The sequence below is a fragment of the Mixophyes fleayi genome, chromosome 5 (assembly GCF_038048845.1).
Source record: "Mixophyes fleayi isolate aMixFle1 chromosome 5, aMixFle1.hap1, whole genome shotgun sequence".
In the NCBI taxonomy this organism is placed as follows: domain Eukaryota; kingdom Metazoa; phylum Chordata; class Amphibia; order Anura; family Limnodynastidae; genus Mixophyes; species Mixophyes fleayi.
In genome coordinates this window covers 110,760,083-110,776,241 of record NC_134406.1, presented here as the reverse complement: position 1 = coordinate 110,776,241, position 16,159 = coordinate 110,760,083, and the positions used below count along the sequence as shown (strand labels likewise).

Below are 16,159 nucleotides of genomic sequence, written 5' to 3'. Positions count from 1 at the left end.
ACACGAAGAGAGGTCCCAAGCACCGACTAGAGAAAGAGGGAGTTGGAGGTAGCTGTGCACCTCTTTTTGTGAGAGGGTCCAGGGCCAAAAGCACTTGATGGGGATCCAGTGCATCTCTATATACCGGGACACAAAGGGAGTCCAGATTGCGCTTGTGCAGATGAGGGATTGGCCCTGCGTTGGAAAGCAGGTAAGTGTGATGTGTGGGCGGAGAGGGAAGGTGAACGGTCCGACACGAGAATCCGTGGCTAGACGGGTCTCCGGTGTGGAGAAGGCCTGCACTGGATCGGCACTCTGCGCCAATTATCAAGGGTTCCCAAATGGCACCAGTCAATCCTCTGTGGTGAGGGGACTTCTCTCCTACTGTGTCTGCTCACTTTTGAGGGCAATCAGCCGACTTACAGTGGACATTGAGGCAATCAGGAACAGAGCTACGCAGAAGCCCAACCACATACAATGCCACGCCCCCTGTAGCTAGCATATGTTATTTGCAAAATTGCTGGCTTTTAACTTTTAGCCCTGGCTCCCAACCCTTGTCCTGGGTTTCAGTAGTGATGGCTCTTGAACCTTCTATGTTACATGTTTTCAATAGGAGAGGAGAAAAGAGTGCTGTTTTACACAGCCAAATCCAGGTGAGTAATTCAAACCTGACCAGGCTAGAGTGTTCTAAATAATGGGGCATCTTATTGGACCACAGACATATCTGCTTGTATGTGGCCATTGGTAATTGCCCCAAGTTGATTATATATATATATATATATATATATAGTGAGAGCTGTTGTATTGTGAAATGATTTCCTGTTAGAAGCAGACAGTGATCGGTGAAACAGTGCCTGTCAGGTGCTGCGTACTATAGTTTTACTGTGTTGTTCTCTGTTTCTATTGTGATATTTCTATGTTCAAGGTTTTTTGTTTTTTTTTGTGTGCAATACAACCTTTGGCATCCCCTTTGGGGCCAGAGTTTCATACTATCAGACATCTGGATGGCAGTTGCTGGACACATGAACATAGCCTTTATTTGAGGCAGTGCTTCTTTCCAGACCCTTTTTTTTTGTTTTGTTTTTGTACCTGAATGGACATCTCTAACAATAGTTAATTGATTTTGGGATGCTTTATTTAAAATGCATCCTAACTTGTTACAAGTGAGTGTACTTTATGACTGGGTATACATTATAACCATGTTTTCAAGACGGTGAAGTTGCTTACAATTAGTACATTAACATTGGGCTTAGATGTTTCTCTCTATCAAGCTATGTATTTTCATTCCTATTCATAGATTTCACTTTATATTGGTTGGTATCCCAATGAATTGTTTTAAATGATCTTGGTGAAATGTTTTGTGTGTGTAATAAAATAGTTGGTTGTCATTATGTGGTTATGTAAGCATTATTTGGATATAGTTTATTTATGTTCTGTTGCACCCATAAAAAGGATTTATCATACGCTTTATTGGAGGTTTAGTTGTATATTGAGTGACCTCTGGAGCAAGTAGTGACAAACCCAATTCTTTCAGTGTGACTGCTTTTGGAGACTGGGGATCCTTCCTGGTGCTGCTGATTTACATCAATCATTGTGTATATTTACTAGTTATATACAGTATCCAATCCATGTTCCATCTATCTCTGGTATTCTGCCTCTTCACAAAGGCCCCTCAAAGTACACTACATATTATCTAGCCATTTTGTTTATTTTTATGTTTTAAAAGTAAAGCGAAAAAGAATGACTTTATCTTCCACATTTGCTCAACTGTGACAGGATTACACTGTCAAATTCTATTACTGTTTGTACATAGAGTACATCGCAGTTTCTAGATGATTTGGTTTGCTACAAGGCTATTATTGTCTTTTATTTCTAAAGCAGCACCATACTACACATAGCACCAACACTGACACAAATAAATTTGTACAGTTACATGAAATAGATGGTAATTTCACCTGAGTGCGGTCATCTTTACCTTCCAAGAGATATGGGAAACTATAGATACATAAGGTAGCGGAACAACAATTGTAGCTGGTGGTGGTTGGGAAATTGTGTGTGGCTGTTGCAAGGCAGAAGCATTATCTACCACAAATATTAAAGCAGCTATTAGTGACTTCCATTCCTGTGCAGAAAATTCCAACCATGCCAGGGGTGTGGTATGTTTGGAATGAGGGAAAACAGTATGTAAAATCAATGTCTATTGTTGAAGGAGACCTCCTACAGATCTGGGGCCTCATTTCCTAGAGCTCTGAAATAAATGACACTAACCAGTAAAAGTGTTGTGGAGTTTATTACACTCTACTAATACCTGCAGCAGTCAGACACACTTTAATTCTCATTCACCACCCAGTTTTATCTCTCCTTCTGTATATCTACTACCACAACCAAAACCCGTGCTCTTCAGCCTTTCAATTCATGGAGGACCCTACTCATTTCACTAACACCCAACATCATAGCACGAGCCATGATCAGGGTACTCCCCTCCTGTAATACTCTGTGCCACTGTGAATGTCTGCTTAAATTCATGGTTTCTTTATTAGAGAATACAAAACTAATATTATTGCTTCTAGTAGACTTTATCTGTTCAATTGTGTTGATGAAAATGAGGGGAAGAGCATATCTGGAAATTTTGAGATCACAGTGAGGCATACTTAGAGAGTAGCACATTCAAGTTAATAGCTGCCTATATTTGGTGATCTTCTAGATACTTTTAGTCTTAAAAAAAAAAAGGGTCATTTACTAAACACAAATCATACAGGTGCGCAATACAGTTTTATTTTCTCAAATGCACCACATGTTCTGCATTGTACATAGCAAGGAACATGCGCTTATTCCTGATTTAAGAACAGGCGCTGTAAAATCACTGCAAGTCTTCCTGAAAATGAGCATTACAAAAAGAGTGAAATGTTGCTCAAAGTCCATCCTATCACAAGGATAAAAAAAAGTAGAAAAATGCTATACTGGAAAACAAGTTTTCTAAATACACTCTCTAAACCCCATGAATCTCCCATAATTTTTTTTGCGTGTTGGCCATGTATTACTGCACTTAGCCAACTTGGTAAGGAATGCAGTCATCTACCCAGCTTCCCTCATTAGAAGATACTAAATTTTGCATCCCCGCAGAACATTTTTTAAAATATAAGTTTTATTATATAGGTTTTTTTTTTTTATTTGTATTTGTTTTAAGCTTTATCAAGTAATAACCTTTTCAGAAAACATCTCTGACATTAGAGTATCATTTTATTTAGGATAAAGAGCTCCTACAAAGAGTAATAAAACTTCAGTACTTTGGACCTGTTTGACAGTATCATAAAGTCCTAATCTTATCTAGGCTACAGGAAAATGTTGTTCGAAAAATGTATTGTAAATAGTGGTGATGTGCTTATTTACAGTGGCAGCATGGGAATATTTTGTGCCTTTAAAATTGATATTATCTTTTTCAGCAAAGAAAGACATACCTCCTTCAGCAATTACAAGACCAATATATGGTATTTTAGGCACCATTCGGCTAGTTGCCGGTAAGTCAAATGATGATTTATTGTTGATATCGATTTTGTTTTTTTGACTTGTTAATAGCTGTACAAGCATACAGTTTGATGGGAATGTCAAAAGTCAATCTTTAAAAAAAAAAAAATATTTGATGGCTTATACAGTTAAATCCCCTTTTCTCATACGTCCAATTGGGGGATACTGCAATACATAGGGGTATAGTAGGTGATACCAGGAGTCCAGGCACTTAAACAGTTAAATCTGTCAGTGTAACTTCACTCCTGCTATACCCCTCCCACAGGAAGGATATTCAGTTTAGTTTTTGTGCCTTAGGAGTTGGGCATGTGTTCCAGGGCTCCTGCCCTGGTTTTAATGTTTTTTTAAATTTTATTTAATATTTATTTTTATTTTAAAGAGGGGGAAATGCTGGGTTCAAGGACACCTCCCAGGGGGTGGATAGCCTGAGGCCTTCCTCCACCCCAGGTCTCTGAGCCGGGGTGAGTAGCTTTGACAGCTATCTCGCCCCCAGCATTGTTGGCAGTCCAGTTTTAAATTTCCAGTACACAAACAGGTGCTGTGGTCGCGTCCCTCTCCTCTCTAGGCAACGAGCATTGCCGGACAAGAAGGGGGACCAGAAGTAGCCACAGCAGATCTCCGTTGAATCTGAGAGGACAGCTGTTGCTACACCTCACACAGGGCACAGATTAACGGAGAAAATCTCTGTTGTGATGCGGGAGCTGCAATTGGTTGAAGAGAAACGGGTTGTCCTTGACTCCTCTCTTGCTTCCTGGCGACAGCACAGAGCTTTCAGCGCCATTTCCACACTGTGGGAGAACGGAGCTCAGCTGTGACAGGTTTTTACCTTAATCCGCTATTTCTACAAATTTAATTGTCTTTACTAGTGTGTGTGTTTGTGTGTGAGGCTCTTATTGTTGTGACTTGTCACTGTTTAGCATTACAATTATATCTATTTGGAAGATTTATATATTTTATTGTTTGCTGTAGCTGTTATACGCAGGAGGGGGGAACCAGATATATTCTTAAATGCATCCTGGACCCATGTTAATATGTATATTGTATATGTAATTCCTGTATTTTCCAGAAGAAGAAAATGTTCTATTATATTCTCTCTGAAGAAGTATTTAAAGAGATAGATATTGTTTACCATGCTCACATTGGGTGTTAGAAATTTTCACCATGACTGGAAAGGGGACCTCTAAGAAGGGAACTGCTGCAGGGTCTGTTATGCATTACAATTGTGCCAAGTGTAACGAAAAATTGTCCTGTAGACAGTCTAGCCCGAAGGCCCTGTGTACAGCTTGTGAGGCCAAGATCTGGGTTCACAACCAGACCCAGTCTATTTGTAGGGCCACTGATGAACCTGCTTGACTGCATCCTTTGACTTCGACATTAGCAGAGCTCACAAGGGTAATTTCTCACCGTGAGGTAGGTCAACTTTCTACTTCTGTTTCTGCGCTACACCAGTCAGATACACAGTCCGGACAGTCCACTTCAGGGGCGTCCCAAGTAGAATCATCTTTAGCACAATCTCTTGCAGTTTCGGCCCATGGTTTAGTTGCGGCTACTTCCTCACTGGAACGCTTACTGAATGCGGCTAGGAGACAGTCTCATAAGCATCAGGCCTCTCGGGAAGCTAGGGATTTAATGTCCACTTCAGAGGTTTCATCAGAGGCGAGGTTCACCGATATTCTGGGGAGGAGGATTCGGCTAGTGTGGAAGATAAATCCACAGTGCAGGGGATTGAGGACCTGATGTTAGGAGTGCGCCAGACTTTAGCCTTCACCAACCCAGAGGTATCCCTGGAAGCTGTTTTTTTTCTGTTTAAAAGATAGATGAAACAACTGATTTCCTTTCTTCCATCGCCTCAGTTAATGGAAATCATTTCAGGTGACTGGAAAAATACTGATCAGCGTTTTAGCAGGCCAGGGAAATTTAAAGCTCTCTACACTCTTCCAGCTGAAGATTGTCACAAATGGGAGGCACTTCCAAGGGTGGACCCTCCCATATCCAGGTTGACTAGAACAACCACTTTACCAGTTGAGAGCGTAATTTCCCTCAAAGATGCCACAGACAAAAAAATTTGATTTTGTTTTGTTTGTTTGCTCAGGTCGGCTTACAAAGCAGCTGGTAGTATTTTCAGGCCGGCCATGTCCATGGCCTGGGTCAATAAGGCTATCCAAGCATGGGCAGAGCAGTTGTCAAAAGGTCTCCGAGATGGAGCCCCTAGTGGCGAATTAATGGTGCTCTCCGATCATATTAGAGAGGCTTCAGGGGTTTGTAGAGCAGGCTTCATTGGTTGTCAATTTTTTCGCAGCTAAGCTCTCGGCATTAGTCATAGCAGCAAGATGTTCTCTATGGTTGCAATCTTGGTCCGTGGACACGGATTCCAAACACACCGCGGAGCCGGTTCCTTTTGATGGCATCTCCCTCTTTGGAGCTAGATTAGACCAGCTCATTTCGGAAGCTACGGGAGGTAAAAGCCCATTTTTGCCAGACCAGGCCTAGACAGCCTAGGTTTCGATCCTTTCGGCCCTTCCAGAGGATCCTCTGCTAGGGCCCAGTGAAATGCCCCTGCTAGGGGCAAGTTCCGTATTAGCCAGGGTCCCTGATGTAGGGGACATCCTAAGCCGACAGTCGGCGTCAGCATGACGTGACCTCCAGACATAGCTGTGATGCGGGCATGTCTTCTGCTTTTTCGGGACAGGTGGCTGGTTTCATCATTAGACCTATGGAGCCATTGTCACAATGGGGTACGTCATAGACTTGCCTCAGTTTCCTCGTTGCTGGTTTTTACCATGGGGCTTCCAGTCTGCAGTATTTGGCGCAAAGCCCTGCAAATAGCAATTCAGAACTTGCTGGACGCGGGAGTCATCACCCCAGTTCCACCACCGGAAAGAGGTTTGGGGTTTAATCAAACCTTTTTCTAGTCCCAAAGCCGGTCGCCTCATTCAGACCTATATTAAATTTAAAGACCTTAAATTTACAGGTCACAGTCAGGGGATTCCAGATGGAGTCTCTCAGGTCAGTGATTGTGGCCATGGAGCAGGGAGAGTTTTTAGCTTTCCTAGATATAAGGGGCGCTTACTTGCACATTCCCATTTTGCAGGGCCATCAGTGCTTCGTACACTTTGCAGTAAAGGAAAATCCTTTCCAATTAAAGGAGTTATCCTTTGGACTAGCGACAGCTCTGAGGTTTTTTTTTACAAAGGTGATGGCAGTAATGGCGGCCCTTGTCCGCTCCCAGGGTGTCATGATAATTCCTTACTTGGACGACCTTCTGTTGAAGGCTCCATCGGCTCGGATCCTGTCACAATACATTCAATTGACCAGATTCTTCCTAGAAAAGCATGGTTGGATAATCAACCTGCCAAAGTCACCTTTAACCTCATCACAGAAGATGCGGTTTCTAGGGTTAGATTTCAACACCAGGTGTCAGAGAGTGTTCCTCCCGGAAGTCAAAATCCTATTACTCCAGTCCAAGATCAGAGACCTCTTAAGCAAGTGTCAAGTGTCCTTGCTAAGATGCATGACGCTGCTTGGGACAATGGTGTCAGTCTTCGAAGCAGTGCCTTATTCTCTGTTCTATTTGTGGTCTCTGCAGTGGAAAATTCTGCGCAAGGGGTCATGCTCTCACTTACATCTGGACGGGCAGGTGATCATTCTATCATCTCAGGTCCACCTGTCCCTCACTTGGTGGCTGCTCAGGTCTCATCTCTCCCAGGGATGATCTCTTCAGACCTGGGAATGGACGGTTGTCACCACAGACGCAAGTGTCAAGTGTGTCAGGTTGGGGGGGCTTCATTTCAACCCTCAGATTCCAGGGTCTGTGGGACCCACTGGAGTCAGCTCTTCTCATAAACATGTTGGAGCTACGAGCTATATACAGTGCAAGTGGTACAGGCTCAGTTGTTTTTGTGCGCAATGCCGATCAGAGTCCAGTCGGACAATGCGACGGCAGTAGCGTACCTCACTCATTAGGGATGCACGGGCAGTGCCAGGACCATGAGCGAAGTGACCAGGATAATGCTGTGAGCAGAGAAACACATTCCAATTATATTGGCAATATTCATTCCAAGTATAGACAACTGGGAGGCCGATTATCTCAGCTGAACTGATTATCTCAGTTCATCCGGGAGACTGGTACCTTCACCCGGAAGTCGTCTTTATCCGGAAATCACCTGGTTCCACGCTGGGGTTGTCCAGAAATAGATCTGATGGCTTTGTGGTTGAAATTCAAGGTGTTTCCTCGGCAGGATTCGTGGATGTTCTAGTGATTCCTTAGCGGTTTCACCTAGTTTACTTATTCCCTTCCCTTCCTCTGATCCCGAAGGCTCTCAAGAAACTGAATAGGGAACGGGTGAAGGCCATCCTAGTGGCTTCAGATTGGCCACGCCTAGCCTGGTACTCAGACTACAAATTGTAGTAGAACCCCCTTTAAGCCTACCTCTCAGGCAAACTTAATCACTCAGGGTTCCCTTCGGTGCCATTCGTTAGGTCGGCTGACTTTAACGGCATGGCTATTGAGACCATGATTCTGAAGGCCAAGGGTTTTTCAACTAGGGTAGATAAGTCCATGATCAAGGCCAGGAAGCCTTAATTGGCAGCCAATTATTACAGAACATGGTAACCTTATCAAATTACTTTCACACTTCCCGTTTCAAACTCTCTAGGTTGCTGGCCTTTCTTCAAGCTGGTTTGGACAAGGTGTTGCGCTTGGCCTTGTTGAAATCGCAGGTTTCAGCATTGTCCATTTATTTCCAGCGTTAACTGGCCCCTCTCCTGGAAGTTCATACTTACAGGGGGCGCTTCATATTTTGCCTTCTTTTGTTCATCTCGTCGAACCGCGGGACTTGAATTTGGTTCTACAGGCCTTGATTAAAGATCCTTTTGAGCCTTTACAGTCAGTGGAGTTTCGTTTCCTTACCTGGAAGGTGGCTTTTCCTTTGCCGGTGTCTTCAGCACGCTGAGTTTCTGAGTTGGGGGCCTTATCTTGTTCTCCCCCCCCCCCCCTTTTTTTTTTTTTTTTTTTTTTTTCATGAAGACAGGGCGGTGCTTCACTCTAAGCCCTCATTTGTCCCTAAAGTTGTTTTCCATTTTCATTTAAATCAGGAAGTGATTGTCCCTATCTTTGCTCAAAGTTCTTGTGTTTAGACAGATAAATAACTGATTACTTTAGAAGCCCTATTGTATGAAATTGGGAAATGTATCAATTGGAGATGCATCTTAGATTTTAGCTGAATCCTGTTACAAAATATTGTGCTTTCATTTAACTTTATTCTAGCCATTATTTGCATTCTACAAATGAATAGGCTGAGCCGCTGTTTTGTTTTTCTAAGTAGGCTTCATGTTTCTAATTGCTCATGACAATCACTCAATAATAGAATGTTATGCAGCAACTACTGGAACTGGTAGTTCTACATTCTGGATCCATATGATTACTATTGCATAAGTGAAATTTACTAGGTTTAAGAATCCCCAAATTAACTGTTATAGCTTAAGCAAGCAATGTATTTTATAACTGCTAACTGGAGCTGACTTATTTAGAAATAAATAAAAATAAATAAATAAGAATTCCTTTTATAACTTTACTTAATCTAAAGTTAGCTATACATGTTAGTTATCAAAATAAAGGGTAGCAATGGATAATATCTGTTAACATATATTTCTAGGATAGTTTCTAATTTCATGAAAATAATCATAAATAGATTCACACTTTTTTCTTTTTTTTTATTTACCTACCGGTATATTTTTTTTGTCTAATTTAGTCTATAATACCCCAAAAAAAATTATTTAAAAATGCTACTGAGAGAGAACCCTTTACGTCACGATAAAAAAATTAAAAAAAGCAACAACAGAAAATTAACTTGGATACCCTATCAAATAGATAATTCTTGTTTTAGCAAAAAGTGTGCAGTGTTTAAAATTACTACTTCATTTCCCATGCTCATACTTCCATCTTTAGCATTTAAAAGTGCACACAAACAGTTTTTAGAAGAAAAATCAGTATTGCAGTTTATTTGTGATGTAGATTACTTTTTGAAGGTATCTTGAAGGCTGTTTTGGCAGCCTTCAAGTCGCCATTAAAACCACAGGGAAAGTTTCTGTTTGAACATTCCCCAAGATTTTTTGTTTAAAAACTCCTAAACCTGAACTGATTCTTGAATTTGATGCATCCTTAGTTTCAGCTAATTAACAATCTTGATCTTAATTATATCAGGAAAAACTGTACTTTTTACCTTGCCATCAAAGCACATGTATGAGGAGAACAGACCATAAAGAGGTGGAGGTTTCCAAATCTAGACTATTTCATTTAATCATTAATTTTGTTTGTGTAAGTCCATCTAGTTTATTTTTATTTTATATTTTGTTTTGGGTTTTAATTGCAATTCACCAGTTTTATACAATAAGCATATTGAATGAATTTCTCCAATTTTATTTACTAGGAATGTATCTGATTGTCATTACTCGAAAGAAGAAAGTAGGAGATCTTCTTAATCATTCCATTTGGAAAGCAACAGATTTTGACATAATTTCCTATAAAAGGACAATTTTACATTTAACTGATACTCAGGTGAGTTTTTGCAGCAATTAATACATGTATATGAGTAGTGGGTATGTTATAATTATTTGACATAAATTAAATTATTGCAATAGAAGAAACAGAGAACTTGTTCTGTGGAGGATTTTTTGTACTTAAATTTCTGACAATACATGCTAAATGCCAACAGTGGTTGTTTAATCAGTTGCAGGATAATAAGGCCTTCCTTTCCATGATCAGCCATATACTCAGCGTTGATGGATTTTACTTTTCCACCTCTTATGATCTTACCCATACCCTCCAGAGATTGTCCAACACAAGTCCTGAATTCCAAGAGATGAGCCTACTGGAAAGGGTAAGAGAAATAACAAATACTTACAAAAGTGTATGTAAATAATACATAATATCAATATTTACCTTTTAATACTTAATATGCATGCAAATATGATGGCTGTCTACATCAAAATATATGCATGCATTCCTTTACAGTATATCAGCAATTCTCATTTCTTACGCATTTAAAAAAGAAAAAACAAAAAAAACAACCTTACAAATGTTTCATCCAACTTCACTGTAACATGAATAATTGAGAAAACTTACAGTATAAGTGTAAACTCTCTCATGCATGGTCCTAATACGTTGGATTATTTGTTTATATATTAGTAATCTCCCAATTCAGTAAGGCATTATTTTGTATATTTTTTTTATATACAAAATAATACTTTCTTATACTTTCTATGTAAGACATTGCCTGTCTGGTGATGCAAAAGGAATCAAATGTGTATACAAAATATTTGTATGCCTTAAATAATATGTATTCAAAATCAGAACAAAAAGAAAACACAAACTTTTTTTAATGCATTTTTGTTCCCTTCACTTGAAAACTCAAAATGCATACATACTTGCACGTGTCCTTAGGTAAGTTGTGTATATTAACTGTGCATTTAAAATTATATTGGTACCTGTGCAAGTGTGAACACCAGACTTGTATGACTCTGTACCCCATATAACCATAATTGATAAGACACCTACTTTGTCGCACACAATATATTCTGCAAAATAAGCTATAAAATAGTTTCAATAACAGCGCCATCCAAAGATAGTACTCATTTCATGCTGATAGTAATGCCTTTTTCTGTTGGCAAAAGGTCAGTAAAGCATTACTCATACTTTGAATATTAATAGTTGTATGTGTCTTATTTAAAAATGCCTGTGCCTAATCCATTTGGCACAATTTCTGAGGCATTGTAATAAGGTATACAACCGAAAATTTAGTGAAAAAACATGGAATAATTAGGCACATGGGACATGACTGACATTGGATATATATACCCTGCACCAGACCTTGACACATCGGAAATATATATTTATGGATACAAATTAATAGTGTTTGGAACAGAGAAATTGACCTTTTCTAGTTATTTAACGCATAACATGACCATTATCTTTTACGGTGGGTTGTTGTTTTTTTGTGTATGATTTTGTGGTTTTTTTTTTGTTTGTTTTTTTTATTCCATTCCAGAGCAAGGAAGTATAGTAATTATTTCATCATCATTTGTATAGCACCACAAAATACACAGTGCTGTACAGAGAATGTTTGTCCTGCCCATTGGAGCTTACAGTCTAGCTACCGTAGTACAGACACATGCCAACAGATTGACACAAGGGTTAATTTTGTCATCAGTCAATTAACTTACCACTTTGTTTTTGGAGTTTGGCAGAAACCGGAGCACCCAGAGAAATCCACACAAACACGAGGAGATCATACAAACACCACCCAGATAATCATGACCCCAGTGCTTGGAGGCAGAAATGCTAATCACTATGCCACCGTGATTTCATGGATCACTGTCAAGGACAACATTTTATTGCTTTATTTTAGTGTATTTATTAACATTTTGCAATTACATTAACCATACACCAAAACAAAACACTGGTAATCCTAATCTAAGCTAGTACTACCATCAGAAAAGCATAAGGTTTCATAAATCTAATCAAGTAATGGAAGGCGGATATATTCATTAATATACTGGACGTTCATATAGGTGGGTACAGAGGCCATTAACGGCTAAAGAGAAATGGGGATGTGAAACAGATGATTGGGTAGTTGTGTGAGGAGCAGTGTTGGCATTAATTGTAGATGACCTATTGGAAAATATCACCAAACCAGTGATCGCTCTCATTAATTTGATGTTGGAGAATTGGCCAAATTTCAGAAATTCTAACTTCAAAGTAATTGTTGTTCAGTCTGTGGCTTTCAAATTTTAAATTCCACCAACGACGTTACTGGGATCCACAGTGCTTTCCCCCTTCATCTAGCACCCAAATCACATCACATCCTAGGGTTGTTACTGACAAAAAAGCCTTTCAGATCTGTTTAAGACAAATTTTACTCCACTAATTTCTCATGGTTTCCCCTGGCCTCGGAGGATTAATATTATTAAGATGAATACTTTACCCAAAGTTCATATCTCCTCTAAACACTCCCTATTAATATCCCTCCCAGATATTTCATTAACCTACAATAACTGGTTTGTGAATTTGTTTGGGATGGTAAATCCCTTAGAATTCTTTGTACTTAATATCACAAGACATGAGATGGCCAGCAGGCAAATTATTGCACGGATGGGTAGTTCTGCCCTATAAAAAATAATTTTTATATTCCTCATGGTTTTTCTCGTGCTATTCCGTATTTTTGCAAAATGTCGTTATTCAATTCTGTTGATTCAACATGTACAGTTACATTAGGACCAGCTGAAAGGTAGGGCAATGGAGGCAACTGCCTTAGGTCTAGGCCAAGGAAGGCCAATTAAAACAGAATAAAAAATTATAGATGGAATTAGTGCTATTTTTTTTCTTTATATTAATTAATATAACAAATCCTGTGGAAATTGCTCATCTTTTTTTGATATAGAGAAATAACTCTTAACACCCTAGCACAAACAACAATCCAATCAATATCTTGCCTCTAAAGAAATTTTCTTCTTCCTTTTTTTTTTTTTTAAATTTGTTACTGCTTTAGTAGATTTAATTTTTTGCTTTTACCCATGATTAATATTGGAGAAATAATTACTAAAATGCATGTAGGTCTTTGTCACATTTAATTTACTGACTTCTAAATGGAATGCAATGTAGGTGCTACAGATTTTTATTTTGCATCGGGTTCTATTTTTTAGTTGACATTTCATGCAATACACACCCACAGCCTAATAGATAAACATCATATACAGATCTAAAGTATTCAGTCTAGATCAGGCCTGTCCAACCTGCGGCCCTCCAGATGTTGTGAAACTACAAGTCCCAGCATGCCCTCCCAGCTATCAACAGGTTGTCTACTGGCAAAGCATGCTGGGGCTTGTAGTTTCACAACACCTGGAGGGCCGCAGGTTGGACAGGCCTGGTCTAGATGGTATTGTTATGATAAAGTAAAAGTAATTGGGGGCATTATTGCTAGTCAGTGTATACAATAAATTTCTTTTGGTAAGAGATCCAAGTTTTCTTGGAAGAAATTCTTATAGAAAATGTAGAATTTCAAATGAAGCATATACCTCCCTGTTAAATCCATTCAATTATTAGTGAAAATTTTGATTTATATATCTTTTTGGAACTATTAATGTGTATATTTATAAAACTAACAATGAATTTGTGTGTTTTTCAGGCCGATCAGAGATTTGTTTGGAATGGTCATTTACTCAGAGAATTTTCTGCTCAACCCGAGGTAGCAAATTGTTTTCATATTTGATCATAAAGCATGTTGGTCATAACAATACAAATTTAGGTTGTGGGCATTTATTAATTTTCTGACTAATTAGGAGTGTGCTTGACCACATAATGGATGGTGAAAATAGAGCTCCATGAATCTTCCACTGCACCTGATGATATTATCCAAAAATTTGTTTTCCACTGAAACAGTTTTAAAAATCGTTTAATTTCTTTAGCAAACAAAAGTTGTTAAAAGCATGTAGATAACTTTGAAATCCCCTTTATTATCTAAATTTGTTTAGTTATTATTTGATAATTAATAAAGGAGATGATATATAACCAAAAATTCTTATACTAGTAGCTGCGCACGTTGCTGGCATTTAGGGTAGGAATCGCCACTTATTTTTCCTTGCACCTCTATGGGGTATTTTTCGTAAAACACTATATAGCTATATAATCACAACAATTAGAGCAGCAAATAACTAGTTATGTCTGCCCCCTTCATCACACTGCTGCCCCCTTCATCGCACCATTATTTGCTTACCTTCCTATGACTTTCTTTTCTTCTGTTTCCGTCTTTTCTGTCAGCTCCTTGCTGAGAGCGTAGGGACATGATGACGTCACACCCGAAAGTCAGTGGGGAGGAGGGCGCGATGCATTGTCCCATTGTGTCTTGAGTTGGCAGTTTGCTGGGGGGGGATATTGCCCCAATTGCCCATCTCCAGATCTGCCCCTGGTCTATAGACAGCATTAAAATGTATTGTATACAAATGCAGCGCAGTGTTGTATGTAAATGCTGTAATCCATTTTCTTGGAGGAGGGAGTCCTCAGCTTGTTAATGCTTATAACACATCATAAAGGAGAAAAAAACAGACTATGTGGACAAAGATTAACACACATTTTTGAGAATCTTTTGAAATAAACTTCTAAATAAAGCAAATTGTATCTTTTGTAATGTTGAATTAAACTTATTAAGTGACCCTTAAATGCAGAGAATGAAACCTATGACCTTGTCCTGGTACAAATTTGACAAAGAAACACTTTTGTTTTCTAACTTTATTTGCAGATTCAGAAATTTGCTATTCCAGTCATTCATGGATGTATCCTTTTAAAATATTGTCAGTCAACGCTAAATATGATAAAACGCCTTTACATTCTCATGCCTTTTTAGCTATTTTAAGGGAACGTATGCTACAATTTAATCAGGTAGGTTTTATATTGTAAAATAACGAAGTATCTGCATTCATTTGATTGCTGCAAGAACCCCCTGCCATGGGGCGGTAAATTATCCTTCGCCTTATCCATTGCCCTGCACCAGATGAATCAATTGTTCCTTTCCACTCTCTCATTACCTACCCCTGTTAAAACGCATTCATTCACATATTGCATCTCTCCATCATGCACCTACTCAATTTACACTCTCCCTTATTTACTATCGCCACACCTCCCTTCAAATTCCCCTTCTTTCTCTCATACTATTTCTCCCTCCCCTATTATAATTTCCCCTTCACTCCTTCCCTCCTCACTATTCTTCTCACATAAACTGTTTTGTCTTCTACACCCACCACACTTACCTGCTTACATAAATAAAAATAGACCTCACAACCACAAATCCTTCTCGCATGTCATCTTCCTCACCCTGTTCCTTCTTGTGGTTGCTGGTGACATCGCGTCTAACCCTGGACCCCGTACAGTGCCCACTCTCTGTTTACGCTCCTCTTTCCTTCCCAAACCTTTCGTCCACCTCGTACTTGCAATCCTACCAACCTTATCGACATATCTTCCCTTCTCTTGTGCACTATGGAACGCCAGGTCTGTTTTTAACAAACTTGCATCCATTCATGATCTATTAATTTCTAAATCCCTCCACCTCCTGTATATTACAGAAACTTGGCTCACTTCCTCTGACATTACTTCCCCTGCAGCTCTCTCCTATGGGGAACTTTTCCCCAGACCCGGAAACAGACAAGGTGGTGGAGTTAGACATTCTACTTTCTCCAAATTGCACCTTCCAAGTCATACCCTCTCAATCTTTACTCTCATTCTCTTCTTTTGAAGTATACACTATCTGTCTATTTTATCCTCTTCACCTTCGTGTTGCTGTTATTTATTTTACTTTGCAGCTTGACTTACTTATTTGTTATCCTTTGACCTGCCTACTCTCATGCTTGGCCATTTCAACATTCCGATTGATAACCCCAGTGTCTCTTCTACCGCTAAACTTCTTTCACTTCCTCGTTTAGTCTCTCCCAGTGCATTTCTTCTTCCACTTTGATGGACACTCCCTTGACCTTGTCTTCTCCAGCTACTGCTCCATCTCTAGTTTCACCAACTTAATGTTCCCACTCTTTCACCACAACCTCTTTTCCTTCAGCCTCATCTTACCTCATGCCCTTCCTCCTGCACCCAAATCCACAAGACACCTAAGCA

At 39.4% G+C, this 16,159-nt stretch overlaps 1 protein-coding gene across 1 annotated transcript in view; it reads left to right on the top strand.

Moving 5' to 3' along the window:
• Positions 1-16,159, top strand: part of SACM1L (SAC1 like phosphatidylinositide phosphatase) — a 76,900-nt gene that overhangs the window by 12,589 nt on the left and 48,152 nt on the right. The window contains exons 3-7 of the mRNA XM_075212676.1: positions 3,423-3,497; positions 9,933-10,060; positions 10,233-10,382; positions 13,686-13,745; positions 14,796-14,829. Of these exons, the coding sequence (XP_075068777.1) occupies positions 3,423-3,497; positions 9,933-10,060; positions 10,233-10,382; positions 13,686-13,745; positions 14,796-14,829 (447 nt within the window). The remainder of the gene's footprint in view (positions 1-3,422; positions 3,498-9,932; positions 10,061-10,232; positions 10,383-13,685; positions 13,746-14,795; positions 14,830-16,159) is intronic.